The sequence below is a fragment of the Saccostrea echinata genome, unplaced genomic scaffold (genome assembly GCF_033153115.1).
Source record: "Saccostrea echinata isolate AGI-Se365-2 ecotype Australia unplaced genomic scaffold, CSIRO_AGI_Sech_v1 ptg000046l, whole genome shotgun sequence".
Lineage (NCBI taxonomy): Eukaryota > Metazoa > Mollusca > Bivalvia > Ostreida > Ostreidae > Saccostrea > Saccostrea echinata.
This window is the reverse complement of record NW_026889795.1, coordinates 10,044,005-10,067,760: the sequence shown is the minus strand read 5'-3', so window position 1 is coordinate 10,067,760 and position 23,756 is coordinate 10,044,005. Positions and strand designations below refer to the sequence as shown.

The window sequence follows — 23,756 nt, the reverse complement described above, 5'->3', positions numbered from 1 at the left end:
AGTGACAGGAATACATATCAGAACCCACAGTAAAAACGACAGTAAATATCAGTAATTATCAGAACCAACAGCAATTATCAGTAACAACAGTAAAAATATCAGCAAATATCAGAAATTCTCAGTACCAACAGTATAATATCAGTAAATATCAGAAATTATCAGTAAAAAGTGGCACTATCAGTAATTATTTAGGCCAGTAGTGTTATTTACCACTAATTCATTTCCATCAACATCGTTTCAATTTTTACAAAATTTTCTGGCAAAGACATGCAAAAGGTAAAATTTATTGCTATTAAAACTTCATTGCGTTATTCTTATTCTCTACCAGAACTCTTACAAATGTCATAATCTTCTCCTCCCAATTTTTACAAACTTAGGAATTAGTAGCTTTCACTTCACAGAGAGACCACGCCCCTTTGGCATTACCACTGAACAAATACAGATTGACATCTCTACAGTGGGCGGGGTCAGGACAGTCACAACGATACACACAACTTGAAAAAGCGTCAGGTACGACCTTGTTGTCTGTCAGAGTACAGAACTGGGTCGGTTCCTTAATGGCCCTGTAGGATACCTAGAAATATTTGGAAAGAAGAATCAATAATTGTCACAAGCGACCTTGAGTTGTGATGGGTTCTTTTAATTCGTACTTAAAAACAACACAATCAGTATTTTGGATGAATTCTGTTCACCAAAAAATTAAAAAAAAATTGTAAAAATTAACAATGAAATTATCTACATATGTACAAAAACTACCAAAACGGCAAAGAAAGTCCGCATGGGATCAGCATTTTCCGTATGAATAACATATCTTTCTACATGCAATATTTTCCTTCTAAGGTTCACGAAAGTCATACATGTGTCTTTCCATTGCTAATATTTGTAAGCTTCTGCTCTCAATCAATTTAGTAAATCATTATCATATCATAGAGTTTCCTCTTTGTTTTGGTTAAACATATAAAGTGGTAAAGAAGGAAGTGTACTTTTACCAGGGTTGGCAAAAAAACTGGGAAATACTCGTATTTCCCAGGACGGTGGGAAATACTGGTAATTACCGGGAATTATTGGTATTTCCCGGGAATTACTGGGAAATAAGAAATAGCTACATATTTCATTCATATTGACATGTAGTACACCTTAATGGCTAATATATCTACCTGGTATCACTGTCCCTGATTTTAAAAAATCTGGTTTCCAAGTAATTCATTTTATATAATTATAACAGAGCATACTCATTTACAAGTCATGAGAGTCATTTGTTTTATGTTAGTCAGATGTAGCCTATAAAGGTCCATGAAATGAACCCAAAGATCCCAATTGGGTTTTTTTTATGTAATTAAAGAAGGATCTAAGAAAATTGTTAAATGTAGAGTATGGTATAAATATCAAACCTAAGAAGAAGCTTTTCAGTTCTACTCAAGGTAATTATCTCTCAAAACAGGAGCACAAAACTGCCCACAGCAATTTGTTAAAACAACATGATTGTTTGTAATAACTACAGTGTTTAAAGAAGGATTAAAACAAGTTTTTTTGTTCTTGGACTTATAATTGACAAACTTAATAATTTTACAAAACTGAAAAGAAACTTGAATTGGAAAACTTCAGATTTATACAGCCAGGGATATATTTCAGAATGCTTATGGGTGTCGGATCTGGAGAAGTGATACATTCTGAATATGTTTAATTGCAATTTGAGACATATTCCATATTATTCATCAACTGTTTTTATGTTTATTTTAATTTTTAAATTTTGTATAAGATTGAATGAATCAGAGGAATAAAAAAAAATTAAACTTTGTATTTCCCAATATTTCCCAGTTAGAGAAAATTTGTAATATTTCCCGGGACGGGAAATACCGGTATTTACCACTGGTAATTCCCACCACTGGTATTTCCCGGCCAACCCTGACTTTTACACCATATAAGATTTAATAGTTGTCATTGCAGATATGCAGTTCTCTTTACCATTATGACAATGATGTCGGCAATATATTTTTCTTTTTTTTTTTCCTTCATCTTTTTAAGCATATCAATTTATATTGAATCTCCACAAAACAGAAGAACTCCTGGGTGTTCTTATTCTATGATAATTGTCCTCTATTATAATTAGTATCACATTAATACTATGGATTTATAATATTGTCTGGATTTTTATATTCTTTTCGCCCAAATAATCCTGGACCATAGATTTACATTTAATCCTCTGCGGCTATAATATCTTGGAACAAATTTCCTTATCAACATCTTTAGATACAAGATATCATAAAAAATGGAAGTTTTCCTAGATACAACAAACGTATCCGCAGTAGTACAAATTTATTAGAGAATTCCTAATTTTTCATAATGTTTAAGCTGCTTATTAGATCATAGAAACTGCAATAATTCAGTACAAAATTTAAGGCATTTAACGGAAAATTCATACTTCTTCAAGTTAAAGTCAAATGGTTATTTATAGTTTAAGCTACTGACAGTTAGTTGATGATACAGGGATTTCAACAATCTCGTTTAAAAGTCATTATTTTGTTAATTCTATGCTAATTATAAACATGTAAGCAAATAAAACCTATTATTGGGGCTTAATTAGGATGACATGTTTATTACCGATTGTTAGATCTTCGTTTTATACTGAATGACTACGGTATGTTATGTATACCTGATTAATACATTGGGCTTAAAGCGGATGTGACCGGTCAACAGGGGAGCTTACTCCTCCCACCTCTTGAATTTTAAAGGTTCGTGTTTTATGCCCTGCTCACAGATATGTATTGTTTGTAGATTTTGTTTTTAGAACGGTCACTTTGCGTTATCTTCACCTTTTTCATATGTTATATTTAATATCTTGGAACTTTAGCCCCACATATTTTTACTTAGAGAGTGTTTCGGTTATGATATGCTAGAAATATAAAATATAGGTCTCATTTTATATTTTTAGAACAAATTTTACACATTCTCTCAATAGACTGTACCAAGAAATGAAGATACATTAGAGAAGTCAAGATTAAATTTACACTTTTTATGGTCTGAAAATTGCATAGTTTGACCGATATCTCAGAATGTAGATTTTGTTTTTAGAACGGTCACTGTTACTTATCTTCACTTTTTTTCATTTAGAGTCGTGTTTACCTGAAGCATCCGAGAATTTGAGTGCCTGTCACATGAAATTCCTATTCCCGATATGTTAAGGGTGAAAGGCTTTGCCTGGATTCCGAAGACTGGTTCTGTTGGAATACTCATCATCAGGAACGGGGTGAAGTCTTCTTGGGATGGAAGTGGTAAACATGTGCCTTCATTGTCATCGAAGACAATTGCTATCTCAGATTTCTTGGCTCCATTGAGATCGTTAAATATAAAAATTGATTCCCATCCTGGAAGAGGAAAAGCAAGTAGATATCAGATATTGCTTCACAAAAAAACAGGAGTATCTTCTAAACCCAAACTCTTTCTACATAAGCAGAAAACACTTCGCGTTACCTCCTGATTTATTTTTCAGTTGAGTTTTGTTTAAGACACTTTGTTATGACCAAAACATAGTAGTTATATTGTAGAATTGTAGAATATTTACATGGAAATCAATCTGACAAAGCGTTGATATATTAACATATAGTTATAATATACATTTCTTAATATCTTATATGACCTATGTGTGAATAATATGACACCATTAATATTTCGGGAACAGAAAGCATGGATATATGTCATATCCTTTTTACTGAATAGGAATTGAAGAGTGAATACAAATGAGACAATTAATGTTTAATGTTTGTAATGTTTTGTTTTGTTTTGTTTTTTTAATTAAAGACATATTGTTAATATATTACCTCTGGAAATCAAATAATTTTCGGAACTTTTTCTAGTTGGAACTGGAAAAGAATACATTTTTTTCTATTTTAAAAGATCCAAATTCCACATTCATGTACATTCAAAAATTACGTCGAAAAATCTTTCTACACTTTTTTCTAAAACCATTTGTGGACAGTATTTATCTAAACCTCAATTTTTATATTTGATTAATTAATTATGATTATAAAAAATGTTAAAGATTGTTATTCATAATACACATATGCGGTATGTACTGTCAAAGAAAGTTAAGTTGCATTTACTTAAGGTTCACAAACCCTCTGTTCACTCATATAAAATGTTTCTTTAACTCTTATGATTTTCCAGAAGAGACATATTTGTTAAGTAAAAAATAAACAATTGTAACATACCTTGTTGGGCAAAATTGGACAAGAAAGACATTTCAACTTGACAAATTTACAATGTAATGATAGACATTTATTTCATTAAGAGTTATCTCTCTTATCAGAGTATCAATGAACCTTATTTTTCATGCATATACTTTTACCGTTACAGTCGTTTTCTCCAAGGATCATGATTTTCTTTGGTTCTTTGGGTTCTAAAGTGGGAACTTTGGGTTCTAAAGTTGATTCTTTGAGTTCTAAATTTGATAAAAACACTATCTTAATGTGACAGAAGCAAGCAATATTGATGGCCAAAATCAAAGAACACTATTTTAAAAATTGGGAGAAGGGCAAACATAGACTCCTGAAAACAGCAGAAATTGGATCAGGTGGCATCATGTAGTTATCATCCCCTATGTCTTGATCACATGACTAGAGTAATCTGTAGTCATGAAGAAATCAAAATTCTGGCATCTTTATCTTTCACGTGAAGGTCAACATTCGACCTTATGATATGTATTTGTAGACAAGGACATTGTACCGACCATAGAACAATTTAAACAAGATAACTGTTACCGCTGTAACACAGATCTATTGAACGGTAGTCTGTCTCCTCACCTACCTTAAGGAAGGAAATGGAAAATGCGATCTTAGTACATTCTTAATGGGTATTGTTTTAAAAAATGTTTGTAACAAAGTAACTGTAAACATGTAAAAAGGTAATATAGATGTCCATAATGGATAGGTTTGTGGCTCATTCAGTACCAGTTACATCGCATGTATCAGCTGTGTGTCACTTGACTGGTATAAAAATAGAATTGTTCAGCTGAATGTAGAAAATGATGCTAGAGCAAGGGCATACGCATGTTTTTGAGATTAAAAAAATAGATACATAATAAAAAAGATTTACATCGGCTTCCCGGAAAGTGCTGGGAGCTACTTTGAGTTGTTTCGGAAATACTCGTAATTTTGACGAAAATGCGTATAATAGCTCAAAATTTCCACTTCGCTTGAATTCTGTCACGAATAAAAATAATGTTATGCCGACCAGAATCAGCTCCCAGCACTTTTCAAAATATACATGATATAAGCAATTGATATTCCATATTTCAGCTGAAACAGTCTAGTCTATGCCCTTGCACTTTAGAGGTAAATCAGGTATACACGTATCGTGTTAGCGATATTCTTTACATTCCCTGCCTTTGTGCAGCTCCATAGCACCTAGATAAATTAATAATCTACATTATTGTTTTAAGTAAATTATTTCCTTATAATTTTTGTTGATTGGATTTAAACATTGGCGATGGTTTTAAATTTATTTAAGCATTTTTGTAATTACTAAACCAATGGATCCACTCCTCTGGATTACGTGTACTGCGTCAAGGCTAGTGACGTCATTTATGACACAAGATTTGCTGCTAATAACTCGGCTGTATTGTATTCAAATGTTGTGATTTTACATGCGATTATAAATAATTGATAAAATAAATGAATGCAAGTTGTTATTTACGCATCATCAGGTGGTTGAAAAGATTTTTGTAGCTTGTTAAATTTTAATGACGTCACAATGAAACTTCGCATACGGCATGTGAACTCAAACTTTCTTTAACGTAGCTGAGTCCATTTTATTACTTGATCTTTAGAATCAATTCAACAAATAATTAGGAAACATCAATACGATATCCAGGTGATTATAAAACATTACTACATAAATGGGAGAGTTTTATGAAACACACGTATTCAATATATGAAAGATAATAAATACCATTATTTGAAAGATGTCGTTGTTTTATTGTCTAATTTATAATGAGGACCTAGGCAAATAGTTTCTACTCATGTAGAACTTTTTTGGGAAAAAAATGTGCTCTATAAAGATACAGAAGAAATCGATTAATAAAGTTATACAACTAGCATCCTTCTGAATTGAAACATATTGTTGAAAGAACAATTTTTCTTTAATATCCACTTTAATTATCACCATTTCTTATACAATGACCTTGTCGCAATTACAATCTATCATTAAGTCGAATGCTGATTGAAGTTTTTCATACTAGTTGTTAGACCATTATTTACACACTGAATTGTCGACGGAATTTTTCGTTATCAACCGATCATGGCAAGGAGCACATGACGGGTGTGACCGGATCGGCAGGGAATCTCTCTGCTCCATGGCACCTGATACCCATTCTGATGTTTTCGAGGTCCGTGTTTGCTCTACTCTTGATTTGAATTTTTTGAATAGACTTTTGAGGTTAAATATTGTTCGTTATCTCCATATATTTCACTCAAGTATGATTTAAGAAAATCTATCAGACATTTCTTCTTCATTCGTTTTAATATTTTTGTGTTAAAAATACAAAAAAAAAAAAAAAAGACTCACAGTACAACAGTATAACATTTGTAGATCCTGCAATTAATCTTTAAAGATTTTTATGAAATTTAGAAATCCAGTATAGGTGTCATATTTCATAATGTTTATACTTATATACCGGTATTGAATATGTTTAAATGTAATAAACCGGGATTATTGCACTTTGCGTTATATAATAATTTACGTCGAGATCAACACAAAATGTAACAACAGACTTTTTAGGATTATTACATTTTGCGCCGAGATCAACGCACAATGTAATAACGCAAAATGTAATAACACGATTTTTGGATTGTCATATTTTGAGATGTTACATTTTGCGTCGAGATTAAGCTAAAGGCAAGAGCGCAAAATGTAATAACACACTTTTTGATCAGTCAGGTTGAGAATAATTTTCAATTGATTAGTGGGTTAAGAAAAGAAAATAAAACAAAAGGAAAAATAAACATATGCTAATTCTGACATTAGATCGGATTTTATAATATATTGATTTCATTAGCTAAATATTCAAAATTAGTTTGATATTCAAATCGTAGGTGTTGCATATTAGAAATGTGCATGCGGGGCGTAGGTTGGGGAGGGGTGGGGGGTTAATTGCGTTCATCAGTGTGCTCTTTTGATAGGCACAAGCAGTGAATTTTAATAAAATCTATTAATTTGTATTGGCAGGTGTAATATATAGCGGGGAGGGGGTTTATTGACAAATATGATTCCGTACTGTTTTACAAATCCCGTGTATTGCAGACCAGCAAAAATAAATTTCTTTTTTTCCTCTCTCTCTCTCTCTCTCTCTCTCTCTCTCTCTCTCTCTCTCTCTATATATATATATATATATATATATATATATATATATATATATATATATATATATATATATATATATATATATATATATATATATATATATATATATATATATATATATATATATATATATATATATATTTGTCTCTCTCTCTTCAATTATAAAATGGATGATTTCTGCATGTGCATAGAAATACAATGATCAACATACGAAGTAAACACTCCCACTCGATCCCTGCCTCTCCTCGCCAGACACACACACATACACTTCTAATTTGCTAACTAATGTACACATGCACGTCGTACATGCATATAAAGAGCTTTTAATGGACACATGGTCAATCTTTGGTAATTAAAAATGTCATTGATTAGATATATGATATAGACTTATTTATAAAGAGACGTGTCAATCAAAGTTAAGTTAATGTTTTATCAGTATTCAATAAAAAAAATTCAGAAACAGATACAAAAAGATACATTTAGATTTAGTAATGTCCGTAAAAGACGTAACGTCTTCCTCATGTCATAGTTCTGTCTGTCAATTTTGTAAAGTGAATTTCCCCATGGTTATAAATGTTCAAATCAATTTTGTGATGTTTTGCGTTGAACACAATTCAAAAATTTAATTATATTTTGTTTTATTACATTTTGCATTGTCCTCAAAGCAAAAATTAAATAACGCAAAATGTAACAACGAAAAAGTGCGTTATTACATTTAGCGTTAATCACAACGCAAAATGTAATGACGCATAATGTAATAATCTAGAAATCATGCTATCACATTTCCCGTTATTACATTCTGTGTTGATCTAGATGCACAATATAATAACGCAAAATGTAATACCCCCAGTTTATTACTTTTTGCGTTATTATTACATTTCGTGTTGTTTGTTACACACTGTTAAGAAAAAAATACTTGATTTTTGATGGTCCTCGTTCTTGATCAACAATAAGGCGATTTTTTTTTCATTTTGCATAGTACTTTTGTTTTGACAAGATAGAGATAAAGGATTTATACAATGAAATATGTGGAGATAACAAACAGTATTCGAGTTCAAAAGTCCATTAAACATTACAAAATAGGAGCAGAGCAAACACGGACCTCTAAAACATCAGAGGTGGGATCAGGTGCCATGGAGGAGTGAGCATTCCCTCCCGACCGATCACACCCGCCGCGTGCTCCTTGACATGTTCGGGAAAAAACGGGAAAATCCGTAGAAAAAAAAAATAAAAGAATTGTGAGATTCTCAATTTTTATGTTAAAGATTTCAAGAGTTTATATTGTTTACTTTTGCTTTTATAACATTTTTACATGTATGACCCCCTCTTAAAGATATTTAAGTTTATCCTGACTTCAAAAACACACATACAAGGTCAATCAACCTATCGGTTGAAAAAATGTTTTAAAAATCATTATATAAAATTGTAATTAGGTTTTCTAATCTGTAATGTCTTAATTTTGTTTTGTTTTTTTTTTATAATATGAAAATAGTTTCTTTGAAAGAATAAATATGCTTGATTTTACTATGATGCGCGAAGTATTTTTCAATGGAAACCCCATTCAGCCCCCTTGAGAAAATTTTAAAGGACATGTGCCCTTGACATAAAATGTGTAACACATGTTAGGGTCATGTCGTCGTACTGAAGTTCAATTTTTATTACAAGAAGAATGTGACCTTAGCTTGTGCGATAAAAACATGTTAAAAAGTTCATGGAGCTGTAGATCTAATCATCATGTAGCATTACAACATCAGCAGCAGAGCCCAACGGTTTCCAGCAAGTGACCACCAGAATATCTACAAAAATTGAGTGGTGATATATCACCTGTTGATATTCAGTGGAATACCATGTTATCACATGCAGAACTTCAAGTTCCTTGACATTCATGATCACTACAGAGAGTTAAAAAGGTGAAGATTACGAAAAGTGATTGAGCTCAAAAATCTACAAACAATATAAATAAAAGGGCATAAAACACTGATCTCTGGAAATACCAGAGGTGGGATAAGGTACCTAGGGGGAGTAAGCATCCCCTGTTGACCGGTTACACGCCGAAAAGATAACTTTAAATTCTAAGTTTTTTTGCGTGTTGTGACTCCTGAGTAGTGAGAAATTGCCATACAACTCCAGTAACTGAATACACACCTGACTTCCTCGTATTTAACTTAAGGTGTGTCACTCGTGACATTAGTTACATCAAGGATTTTTTGAGAAGTATATTTTAAATAAGTACTCACACAACATGACTCAAAATCGCAAAGAAATGGGGGGTCAGTGTGCACCTAACTGAGCTACGGTACAACTAAGTTGACCTTAAGCTTTTTCACCTAAATTGTAACTCACTGGTTAATCACTTTATTCTTTATCATATTTTATCAAATGTAATCATAGCAATACATATAATCTTATTTTAGGTAAAATAGTTTGAATAATATTTATCACTGAAGAAATCATGCAAATTAATGGGCATAAATTATAATGTGACCTTTTTGCACTAAAAAGTTTCATATTTGGGGTATTAAAATTTAAATAGGCAATAAAATATTTTTCTTGTATCAAATATTTTATAACTTATGTGCTGATCGGTTGGAAGTACCATGTAGTTTAAAATAATGAAAGAAAATGATTGGGTCAGTGATGTAAATTTTGAGATATTGGTCAAAATATGCGATTTTCAGACAAAAAAAACAACGTAAATTTAATCTTGACTTTTCTAATATATCTTCATTTCTTGGCCAAGTCTGTTGAGTGAATGTGTAAAATTTGTTCTAAAAATATAAATTGAGACCTGTATTTAATATTCCTAGCATATCATAACCGAAAACACTCTCGAAATAAAAATATGTGAGGCTAAATTTCCAAGATATTAAATTTAACAAATGTGTAGATTTGAAGGATTTTCTTCAAAATATCCTTCCGCCACAAGAAATAGTCCCTCAAACATCTTGCTTCTTTATGAATTTCTGAGCAGTTTTTTAATTGAATGTTGGATAAATTGTATGGTTTAATTTAAATATGTTATAAAAATTGAATTGTAATAAATAGTTTTGAAGTTAAAGTTTCTGACTGAACTTTTTTAAAAAGCTGACGAGTGATATACCTTAAGATTCACGGCCTTCTGTAAGTGATGTTTTGTCTGAATATAGTTACGAATCAGCTGATAATGTTCAGACCGTAAGTAATTCACAGAAGCCTTCCTACAAAGAACTGGTTATAAATCAAAAGAAAACAGCTAACTGTAGATTAATTGGATTAATCATAACACTTAATTCAAGATGAGGAGCTCATAACTAAAGACTTCTTTTTTTCATTTGTCATACTTAAAATTTGAGATTTTTTTTAAACACGGAAAAGATTACTTACCTATAGGCCAAAAGCCACCTATACAGAATACTTTAGGCAACACTGAGAAAATGAGGATTAAATCATAGATGGTGAACTTCATCTGAAACCAGTGAATTTACTTATGAATACTAATAACAATACATTAATAACAAAAATATGAATACTGGTAAATAAAATGACCTGAGAGCGAATTCAAATTCATTAATATGAACTAATTTTATTCGCAGAGACATCAAATTAGTGTGTTATTTCTAAGTTTGATTATTCAGCTCTCCGTTTAAAAACGACAACAACTTAGTATGTCCGATGAAATATGTAGATAACGAACAGTATTTAATCTTGAAGTCCAATGAAACGATACAAATCTGGAAACCTCAAAATTTAGAGGCGGGATCAGGTGCCATGGAGGAGCGAGCATCCCCTGCCGACCGGTTAAACCCGTAGTGTGCTCCTTGTCATGACCGGGGAAAAAACAAACGGAAAAATCCGCATACAGTTCAGTTTTCATCAACTTGTTTATCAATAGCTTGCCTCGTTTTAGAAATTGCTCATACGTAGGGCATGCTCTTTGCATATCAAATCAACTGAGACACAAAAATATCATATGCAGGTGATATAGGTGTATTGCTTCATAAGTAAGGAAAGTTGACGATTGAAAAGTTGAAGTCATCACGTTTATCATGATCATAAAGCTTTCTAGTTAAGTTACCATGCATTAACGTCTTTTTCTAGTAAAATATCTAAAAATGAAACAGATGTGTCCGACTCTGTGGTATCTTTTATTTCAAGCTCACTGGGATATATCGAGTCGACATACGAACGGAAGTACCTATTGTTAATTGATAATACGTCGTCGATACATAGAAATGTCGAGTTAAAGGCCAAAGCAAGTGTTTTCTTCTTCTCATGTAGAAGGTTTTAAATAAATTCTGCTTCATATGAATACAAAAATGGATCTGCTAATTAGATACTCGTTGCAAGCAACGAGAGGTCTTCCGTCCAAAAAACAGCCTTATATGCAATATCCTTGCACGTAAAATTACATTTATATGTGCTTATAGTAAAGACACCAAAAATTTAATATGGGTCCTTAAAAAGATTTTTTATTTATAAAAAAAAAAAAAAAAAAAAAATGAAAAGAGCACAGATTTCACAAAGAGGAAAAAAAACACTCAGCATTATTTATAAAGATGAAAACCCCGATCACCTTCGTGAAAATTAAATATGGAAACCACTACACCAGCACAATTTTACCAGCCATCATTGATGTTTACTTTGTATCATTGCCTGAAGTAAGGAGCGTCAGGAAGGTTAAAAGTTTTTTTTTATATAGTGCGGATAGAATGAGAGCTAGGGCCATTATTAAAAATATCTTTGTTTCCCCTAACCCGACCCTAAAATCTCAAGTTGGGTAGGTGGGTTGGTAAATTTTTTTTTTTCTGACAGCAGTTTTGAAAATACATTCTGAAAAATTGAATAATATCTTCATAAATAAGAAAGAACAAAAGAAACCGATTTTTAAACCGAATATCATACAAATGAAGCAAAATGTATGGTAAATTAATTCACAAATATTATTCATTTGAACTTGTGAAATATCTCAGGCCAGCGTAAATTTATTGAAATCGAATATTTACAAAAAGACAAGATTCGCAAATACTCAACCATCGGACATCCGAGTAAATTTTCAAACCTACTATCATTTTCGAGTACTTACACAGGCAAAATGTCAAGGGCCTCGCGTGCCGCAGTAATTCTAGTATTTCGTTTTGGAGTCACGACGTAATTCTGAAGCTTATTCTAAGTCAAAGGTCCCGACGTGGGACGTGGAGACTGCATGATCAGTCGAATGAGACCGTAAAAAACGAAGGTCCAATGTAGCAGTATAAATATTGGCAAGAAATGATCCCTTACTGATGCTTAATGATCAAGGGCCATAAGTGCCGAGTAAAAGTCTAAATAAGGAGCCCTCCACCAGGCAGGTTTTCAAATGTTGTCGGCCCAACAATTTTTAAAGGTATTTTAAAGCAAAGAAAAAACCTATTTTCAAGGGCCTAACTAAAGAAAAATACACTGGACGTCTCAGGAAGCCGTACCATAAGCCAATTTTAAAGATTTCAACATTATTTGGAAAGAGTGTTCATGTATAAATTCAACAAAACCATATCTAAAATGATTAAAGTTTCATATATCTAATGTTATAGTCACGAAGTTTACCCCATAAATAAAAGATATGAAGAAAGGATATCTGAATTATATTTATCAAGATGAAATAATAATACAAAGACATATTTACAACTCCTATGGTCCTATATAGTAAAAATAGGATCATATATGAAAAGTTTATTAGATCGAAACGAATAAAATGCAGTGAAATTTATTGATATGCATACACAAGGTGGGCTCATGAGACAGACTTTGCCATGCTTACTACGTACGTTAATTTTAGAAGACACATTTGTAAATACCATCTTAACACTCCTTAGTCATGGTATATTTAATTCACGAAATGTTTCAAGAGTGTAGGATTCTAATAAGTTAACGATATATAATAAGATTGATGCGTCATCGTTGTTTTTTAACACGGACTAACCCTCTGTGGCCTCATGTTATGGGCGCCAAATGAGAGTAAAACAAAAGCCGCCGTTCTGATAAAAAAAAAACGGATTTTGATGAAACTGTATTTTATAAAGTTGATAAACAATAAAAAAATATTTAAATAATCTTATTAAAAAAACTTTTCAGTCGGCACGATTTAAGTGGGTCGGTCGCGTTAGGGGAAACAAATCTATTTTTTATTTTGGCCTAGCTAGCCAAATTTTGTGCAGGCAGATTCACATAGGAATCCGTTACATGAGTTTACACAATAACAAATAATCTATTACTGATGAACTGATGATACTGTTTATTCCTTTATTCTTTATGTATTCAACTTTTTATTCCATGCAATTCCATATACCTGTGTTTCATACAAACGTGTCCGTGTAATCTTTTTCTGCACTTCTGCATCAGACCATTTTTCTACTATGAAAGAAGAGTCACAATACATTATTTTGCGCAAAAAGTCAGGAGTAAATCTTCGTGCCTTTTCTTTGAAATGTATGTTCTATTAAATGGTCTCCATTCTCATATATCTTATTGTATGTACCGTACAAATTACTCATTTTATTGCATTGAAAGGTCAGGGTATTTATGTTTTCAAAGACAGATTATTCATTTCATAATCTGCCAGATCCAACAATTCCTTCATATTTCATTGATCCTTATGGTAGTTCCGTTCAATAAGACGCTCGGCTGTCTCCGTAAACTCCGACCTGCCAATCGGCAAATCCTCGACTGACTCCGCTACGCTCCATACAAACCTCGGAAGTGATTGGTGGAGAAATATGCATTAAATCGATTACATTTCTCCGCCGGAAACTGCCTTATAACTCATTTCATATTTTACTCTGCATAAAGTTCTTCAAACATTTTTTCTCTTGTCTAATTTTTCTTTGTATATTGTTTTTGATCACAACATCATGTAAGTAGTCTTTCAAAGCAAAACATAGTGTTGGGCGTGCTTCAAAGAATCTCAGACTTCAAAGGTATAGCAGTTGGAGGAATTTCAAATAAGATCACATGACTCTATCAGCAATATGGTAGAACACCATTGACGCCTGAGGTTAGTGTGCGAGGAACGGGCCACCGAGAAACTCCGAGTGCCGACCTGCTCGTCGGAGTTTACGAAGACAGCCGCCATTTTGGACCCACTTCAAATTTTAAATGCAAATATCTAGAGTTTAAATTTATCAATTTGAAAACAAATTATACATTAAGCATTTTCAGAAGTGCCTCTATTAACACTACTACTATCAAAGAAATATATTGAAAATCAAAAAAGTTTAAAAATCAGCTTTTTAAATTCACATCTGGTTACGCCCGGAAGTAATGACGACGAACGAAAAGTCATGTCCTGGCTAGTATTTATCACGATCTATAATCGCTAAAAGTTTCACATTGATATCGGTTACCGTTCTTGAGATTATCCGCGGACAAAATATCATTTTAAATTCAGAAAATGGTCCGTAACTTGTCATCAAAAGTAAATTTCCGAATTTTCTCTCAGATAGAATACATCTTTCCTGAAAATTTCATGTAAATCTGTCCAATAGTCTTTGAGAAATCGCGTGCACAAAATTAGAAAGTCCAAAAAATAATAAGAAGAAACAGTGGAATCACTATAAGGTCTTCCGCAAAGACGGAAGACCCTAATAACGGAGCGCAATTGGTACCCATGGGAATTCCTACAGATTGTTGGAGGACATGGTCTCCAAAAACTACATACTAAATATTGTCAATCAGAAACTCAAGCATCTTTTTATATCAACTTCAGAGTACTTTTTCTGTACAATCAGAATGCTTTTTAACAAAATAATTTTGCAAACGACCATTTTTATCGAAAAAAGCTGTCTATGATGTCAAAAAGCCTGGACTTCAATTTGTTGTGGTGAATGATTGTATAAAGTGTTGAAAAGTTGATAAGATTAATATAAATAATAAGTTTATTTCCAACGTTAGCATACAATGCCCATATCCTTTTTGTCAATAAATTGTGTGATATTAAGTAAAGAACACATGTTTGAGACAAATCATGTAAAATATTCTTGCAAGGAGGGTATGAATTTTGGGGGGAAAATATATATCATCCAACCAATATATAGTCCCACTTTTATTACTCCATTCCATAAACAACGAGAAGAATTCTATATCTAGATCAGGAAACTAGGCAAGGCATTTCCGTATGGTTGTAAAGGCTACATAAATAATGTAGTAAATCTTTGAAGTCCACATTGTGTCAATGTACATGTAGTGAGCTTTTTCAACAATACATCTAGATCTAGCCGTTGTTCTGGACATGAATCATTCAACAGATTAAATATTCGCGATATCTGTTTCGATTTACTTTTGCATTAAGGCAATGAACGATTAAGTCTTCATTGCATCGCGCTAAACTTTACTAGGTTCCCTTGAAATTTCAAAAATCTGCACCAAATTTGTATTTTTTCAATGGTCTTTTGAAATTGACTACTGTTCGTTACCATCACATGTCATTAGTAATAACATTAAGATGGGAATTACTTGAAAATCCAACATGTGAATCTGGAGTATTATAATTTGCGCTTTCATTTAATCTTTATCAGTGAAGTTTGTGAACTCAAATTCAAAAGGAATTTCAATAAATGTACATAAATGAAAAGTACTTGCAAACTGCAAAAAGATATTCTTGAAGCATTCCAGAATTTAAGTACTCCGTTGTCAATTTATAGTTATATATCCATACATATACGATCCAGAAATACAAAACTTCTTTGTTTAAAACAAAATATAGCAACAAAAATCAGGATAATTACCTTATACCTCAGAATTTCTTTCTTTAAATACTTAAGAAGTTAATATTTAACAGATTTTTTTTTTAATTTTGCCCACCTCATTGCTTATAACTTTTCTAAAGCTGTGCAACACGGCTTAGCGACTAGATTTTTACATCAAAAATAAAACATTTAAAATGAAGAAAAAGTTGTACCAACCACAACTGCAGAGTTAGTCCACTGTGGTTTACAAAGGAAATCACTCAGTACAAATGAGAAAATGAAATGTTTGACATTATAGAAAAATCAAGTAGTTACTTTGCTTATATAGTCTTTTTGTAGGCGGGTTTAACCAATACTTAGAAAAACAGAATGAAAATATCAATAATGTAATATAGGTCTTCCTAAATTACGTCGTTCAGTTTTCTGTTTTCTCCAATTGCAAGCATTTTAATATTTTTATGCGACTTCTGATCACAAGGTGTTTTTTTTAATGATATGCATCATGAATAATAAGAATTTTTCATATTTTTTACAGACAATTGCTTTTAAAAAATAATTACAGGAGATATTGATCATACAATTTATTGACACAAATGTATTACTCTCTTTTAAATGAAATTTGAATTTCTATTACGTTCAACGTCTTACGCTTGATGTATGGCGGGAATGAAATTGTGTGGTGAATTAAGGTTGTGTAGAGGAATATTTAGAAGACAACTAAGTAAACATATAATATTTCTTGTAGTACAAGTGTCATTTTTGTCACAATTTTGTCACAATTTAAGCGGTCTTTCTTCTAGTATTATAAAACAATGGCACTATAACATCCAGATGAAATGGAAAGATAACGAACATGCAGTCACTGTAATCATTCTCAAAGTCCAATCAAACAATACAAATTGAGGGCAGAGCAAACGCGAATTTCTGAAAACAGAGAACAGAGGAGGGATCAGTGCCATCGAGGAATTACTGATTCCCATGTTGACCGGTTACTACCGCCCTTGTGCTCTTATAATCTATAAACATGTTGAAATATTTGAAAATAATTGAAAAAGTAACAAGTGACCTTTCAGGTACAGTCCCTGAAACGTTCTACTTTCCCATTTTTCCGTTCGCTCACCGTTCGTTCACCGTTCGTTCAGCGTGCGTTCACCGTTCGTTCACCGTGCGTTCACCGTTCGCTCTCCGTTCACAGTTTTGCGTTCACCGTTCACCGTGCGCTCGCGTTCACCGTTCACAAAGCGTTCAGCGTTCGCTCTTCGTTCCGTTCACTTTGCGTTCAGCGTTCACCTATCGTTCAGTTTTCATTGTCATTCGGAACTCCGAAGTGAGAGGACTTATCTTTTTGTAGGGAAGGAGTTACAGGTTTTTTAATTTAATAACTAACATATCGTGTTTGAAGAATCATTATTTCATGTTGAAAAATATCTACGATATACATTTTTATTATTCTAACTTAGCTGTTAGGTTATTTATTAAATTACTCTGGAAAATAAATGTAGGTATAAGTACATTCTGTACCTATGTAAAACGATGCTGAAATATTAAATTTAACTAAGGGCAATGTGCAAATACTTCAAGCACTGCAACATTTTGTTGTTTTGTGAAAGACGACAAATCGTTAATGGTGATATAATTATCCTAGTCAAATAATTACGCAGCAAAATTATGAAAATATTTATATCTAACAATTTTTTTTTCAATTACTACAGAAAATATGATAGAACTAGTTCTGAGAGTTATACATAAGTACTGCGGATATCCTCTTAATTTATTATCTTTGGAGCGAATGAAATTGATAGTGCTGTTAAAGGAAATATTTATTTGAAATACACTGCAGTACAACATTTTCTCTACTATAATATGTAAAGTCTATAGTTTTAGAGAAAAAAAATCTTTCTTCACCGTAACTTTATATGTTTGCCATTCAATATGATTAATACCCCCCTCCCCCTTTTCCCCCTAGACTGGTTACTTAGTCAGTACTGTATTTCCAGAATATTTTAATTAACATTTTTTTTTTTTTTTTTTAAATTAAGAACAAAAATTTCAGTCTCAAAACAAACATGGATCTAAAAAAGTCACAAAACAATAGTAGTTCAAAATGTACACGTGTCGGCGTTGGTATTTGAAATTGGCAGAGAGTATGTTTCAAATTCAAGTGTTAATGCCCAATGTATTTTATTCATTTATTATTCAAATGTTTGGATCAAATCTAGAAATTATAAAAATAGATGTTATAACTTGTTGGAAATACTCGCACTTCGTCTTCGATGTGACGAAACTTTCACACCTGTACAGTGTCGAATGACTTTGATTGACAGGACAAGCACGTGGACTTCGTGTGAACTTGAAGCAGGAAAATAAAAACGAGTATGACTGTCAAACGAATGGATATGATTTGTTGATAAAAAAAAAAGTTACTTTCACTGTCTGATATATTTAGAAAAAAATTTCATAGTTTTTGTTTGATATAGGTACAAACATTTAGTGAAGCCTGAAAGGGTGGGGGGGGGGCTAAAACGGAATATTTCTCTCTCTCTCTCTCTCTCTCTCTCTCTCTCTCTCTCTCTCATTTGTCTGTTTAATAAAAACTATAACAGCATATTACTTAAATATCAAGTTCTGAAAATTGAATTTATAACAAATAATATGAATATGTATCTTTGTATTATCTTGTCCGAGTATAACCACGGCCATCTACATATACATGTAGAAGTCAGCTCAATAAATCATCATGAAAAATAGAAATGACATATAATAATTAGGGTCTTCCGTATCCAACGGAAGACCCTTCTATTATTCTATTGTTTCTTTTTCACTTTTATTAGGGTATTCCGTCTCCAACGGAAGACCCTTCTATTATTCTATTGTTTCTTTTTCACTTTTATTAGGGTCTTCCGTCTCCAACGGAAGACCCTTCTATTATTCTATTGTTTCTTTTTCACTATTATTATTATTATTTTTTTCTGTCCAAATTTTGTGCAGACGATTTCTCAGAGATGGTTGGATGGATTCACTTGAAATTTTCAGAGATGATGTATCATGATGTAAACCTAATACATTTTCTTTAATTTTTGGAAATTCACTTCCGGTCGGAAGTTATCGCCCTTTAATCGAATTTTTAGTGACCATTTTGTCTACACAAAAACTCAAAAATGACAAAAGCTAGAGCGCTGAAATTTTCAGTGATAATAGAGGACATGTTCTAGTTGTGCACCTCAGTTTTCAAATTTTCTGGAAGTGCCTAGTATGGAAGCTCGGTAGGGGTCAAAATTTAGGATATGAATCAGGAGTGAATTTTCGAGACATTTTTTATCATATCTTCAAAACTATAAATATTTTCTTAAAACATATTGAACAGAAATTGTGTAGAATAATAAGATCTTTTTTATGATATCAAGAAAAAAGGGCTGACTCATCACATTAGGGGCCAAGAGGGGCCAAAAGTCTTAAATCCATAAATCTTAATCAATCAATATTTTGATATACAGTACTAAAGCAAAAATGTTTATCTGAACAATCTACAACTATATATTATGATAAAAATCTCATATGTTACATAATTAGGGGCCATAAGGGGCCAGAATACTAAATCTTTGACGCTTTATATCTCGAAAATTGGAAATATTTTGATAAGCAATATTGAGCAAAAGATGTTCAAAATAATGTTCTAAACAATATGCAACGTTTCATTTTTCTCTAAACGTCCCCATTAAGGAATTAAAGGCCGGCCCCTAAATATTTCTTTTGCATATATCTCGGAAACGAAAAAAAATTCTGAATAGTTGTTCAACAAAAAGTGTTCAAAATCATAAGAGCTTTAAGGTGATATCAAGAAAAAGGGAATTGCCCCTCAAAATAAGGGCTGATAGGGGCCGAAAGTCTTTCATCAATAACTCTTAAACGATCAATATTTTGTAATACATTACTAAGGCAGAATAGATCATCTTCACACTCCTTAACTATATAACGTTGTTGGCATCATATGTTACGTTATAAGGGGACAATAGGGGCCAGAATGCTAAATCTTTGACGTTATTAGTGGACATTAGGGGCCAGAATGCTAAATCTTTTACGCTTTATATCTCGAAAGTGGGAAATACCTTGATAAGCAATATTGAATAAAAGATGTTCACAATAACGTTTTGAACAATATGTTACCTTTCAATTTTTGCTAAACGTTCCCATTAAGGAGTTGAAGGGCCGGCCCCTATGATTTCTTCTGCAGATATCTCGGAAACGAAAAAAAAATTAGAATAGTTGTTGAACAAAAAGTGTTCAAAATCATGAGAGCTGTAAGAAGATATCAAGAAAATAGGGCTGGCCCCTCAAAATAGGGACCAAGACGGGCCGAAAATCTATAATCTATAATCTTTAATGATCAACATTTTGTTATAGATTACTGAAGCAAAATTGTTCATCTTAACAATTTATTTGTATCATTATATTTGAACGAAAGTCTCAGTCAAATTTTTATCTCATCTTATCAAAAATCGGACGGAAGACCCACTCGTTGCTCGCAACGAGATCTCATCTAGTTATTATTATTATTTTTTTTTCTGTCCAAATTTTGTGCAGACGATTTCTCAGAGATGGTTGGATGGATTCACTTGAAATTTTCAGAGATGATCTATCATGATCTAAACCTTATTCATTTTTTTTATTTTTTGGAAATTCACTTCCGGTCGGAAGTTATCGCCCTTTAATCGAATTTTTAGTGACCATTTTGTCTACACAAAAACTCAAAAACGACAAAAGATAGAGTGCTGAAATTTTCAGTGATAATAGAGGACATGTTCTAGTTGTGCACCTCAGTTTTCAAATTTTCTGGAAGTGCCTAGTATGGAAGTTCGGTAGGGGTCAAAATTTAGGACATGAATCAGGAGTGAATTTTCGAGACATTTTTTATCATATCTTCAAAACTATGAATATTTTCCTAAAACACACTGAACAGAAATTATGCAGAATTACAAGATCTTTTATATGATATCAAGAAAAAAGGGCTGACTCATCACATTAGGGGCCAAAAGGGGCAAAAAGTCTTAAATCCATAACTCTTTAACGATCAATATTTTGTTATACATTACTGAAGCAAAAACGTTTATCTGAACAATCTACAACTATATATTATAATAAAAATCTCATATGTTACATAATTAAGGGCCAGAAGGGGCCAGAATGCTAAATCTTTGACGCTTTATATCTCGAAAGTGGGAAATATTTTGATAAGCAATATTGAACAAAAGATGTTTAAAATAATGTTCTAAACAATATGCAACCTTTCAATATTTGCTAAACATCCCCATTAAGGAGTTGAAGGGCCGGCCCCTAAATATTTCTTTTGCATATATCTCAGTAATGAAAAAGAATTTCTTAATAGTTGTTGAACAAAATGTGTTCAAAATCATAAGAGCTTTAAGGTGAAATCAAGAAAAAGGGGCTGGCCCCTCAAAATCGGGGCCGAGAGGGGCCGAAAGTCTTTCATCAATAACTCTTTAACGCTCAATATTTTGTAAAATATTACTGCAGCAAAAATGTTTATCTGAGCAAACTACAACTATATATTATGTTATTCAAATCACATGTTACATAATTAGGGGTCATGAGGGGCAGAAATACTAAATCTTTGACGCTTTATATCTAGAAAGTGGGAAATATTTTGCTAAGCAATATTGATTAAAAGATGTTCACAATAATGTTCTGAACAATATGTAACCTTTCAATTTTTGCTAAACGTCTCCATTAAGGAGTTGAAGGGCCGGCCCCTAAATATTTGTTTTTGCGCATATATTGGAAACGAAAAAGAATTTCTGAATAGTTGTTGAACAAAAAGTGTTCAAAATCATAAGAGCTTTAAGGTGATATCAAGAAAAAGGGACTTGCCCCTCAAAATAAGGGCTGATAGGGGCCGAAAGTCTTTCATCAATAACTCTTAAACGATCAATATTTTGTAATACATTACTAAGGCAGAATAGATCATCTTCATACTCCTTAACTATATAACGTTGTTGGCATCATATGTTTCGTTATAAGGGGACAATAGGGGCCAGAATGCTAAATCTTTGACGTTAAAAAGGGACATTAGGGGCCAGAATGCTAAATCTTTGACGCTTTATATCTCGAAAGTGGGAAATATCTTGATAAGCAATATTGAATAAAAGATGTTCACAATAGCGTTCTGAACAATATGTTTCCTTTCAATTTTTGCTGAACGTTCCCATTAAGGAGTTGAAGGGCCGGCCCCTATTATTTCTTTTGCAGATATTTCGAAAACGAAAAAAAAAAATGTAGAAAAGTTGTTGAACAAAAAGTGTTCAAAATCATGAGAGCTGTAAGAAGATATCAAGAAAATAGGGCTGGCCCCTCAAAATAGGGACCAAGACGGGCCGAAAGTCTTTAATCTATAATCTTTAATGATCAACATTTTGTTATAGATTACTGAAGCAAAATTGTTCGTCTTAACAATTTATTTATATCATTATATTTGAACGAAAGTCTCAGTCAAATTCTTATCTTATCTTATCAAAAATCGGACGGAAGACCCACTCGTTGCTCGCAACGAGATCGCATCTAGTTATTATTCTTTTTTTCTTTACAATTTTTGTGCAGAAGATTTCTCGGAGATGGCTCGATCGATTTACTTGAAAATTTCAGGGAAGATGTATCTTTACCTGAACCTTATACGTATTTTTCAATTTTTTGAAATGTACTTCCGGTCGGAAGTTATCTCCCTTTTATGAAAATTTAGAGGACCTTCTTGTCTGCGATGGAACTCAAAAACGGCTTAAGCTAGAGCGCTGAAATTTTCAGTGATGATAGAGGACATGTTGCCATTATGCACCTGGGTTTAGATATTTTCCGGAAGTGCCTAGTATGGAAGCTCGGTAGGGGTCGAAATTTAGGACACCAATCATGAGTGAATTTTTGAGACATTTTGTGTCATATCTTTTAAAGTATAGTTATTTTGTTAAAACATATTGAACAGAATTTGTGCAAAATGAAAAGATCTGTAACATGATATCAAGAAAAAGGCGCTGACTCATCACATCAGGGGCCGAGAGGGGCCAAAAGTCTTTAATCGATAACTCTTAAACAAGCAACATTTTGGTATACATTACTGAAGCAAAAATACTTATCTTAAAAAACTACAACTATATATTATGATTTTTACGTCATATGTCACATATATATAGGGGCCACAAGGGGCCAGAATGCTAAATATTTGATGCTTTATATCTCGAAAAGGGGAAACATTTTGAAAAGCAATATTGAACAAAAGTTGTTTAGAATGATGGTGTCAACAATATGCATCCTTTAAATTTTTCCTAAACAGCCCCTTTAAGGACTTAAAGGGACGGCCCCTAAATATTTCAAGTCTACGACTCTCGAAAACGAAACGAAACTTCTGAATAGTTGTTGAACAGAAAGTCTTCAGAATTACAAGACCTTTCATGTGATGTCAAGAGAAAGGGGCTGACCCCTCAAATAAGGGGCTTAGAGGGGCCAAAAGTCTTTCACCTATAACTTTTTAATGTTAAATATTTTGATATTAATTATTGAAGCAAAAATGTTCATCTTCACAATCTGCAACTATATATCTTAAAATTTTCTTCAAATTTTGCGTAATTAGGGGCCATAAGGGGCCAGAATGCTAAATCTTTGACGCTTTATATCTCGAAAAGGGGAAATATTTTGAAA

The 23,756-nt window shown here is 32.5% G+C and overlaps 1 protein-coding gene across 1 annotated transcript in view; it reads right to left on the bottom strand.

Annotated features, from left to right (window-relative positions):
* Positions 1–208: 208 nt before the first annotated feature.
* The window catches only part of LOC133202024 (uncharacterized), a 32,804-nt gene continuing 9,256 nt past the window's right edge, over positions 209–23,756 (bottom strand). Inside the window, exons 2-5 of the mRNA XM_061337801.1 lie at positions 4,346–4,438; positions 3,819–3,860; positions 3,124–3,365; positions 209–574 (exon numbers count right to left, since the gene is read on the bottom strand). Coding sequence (XP_061193785.1) covers positions 374–574; positions 3,124–3,365; positions 3,819–3,860; positions 4,346–4,438 — 578 coding nt within the window. The 3' untranslated portion in view covers positions 209–373. The remainder of the gene's footprint in view (positions 575–3,123; positions 3,366–3,818; positions 3,861–4,345; positions 4,439–23,756) is intronic.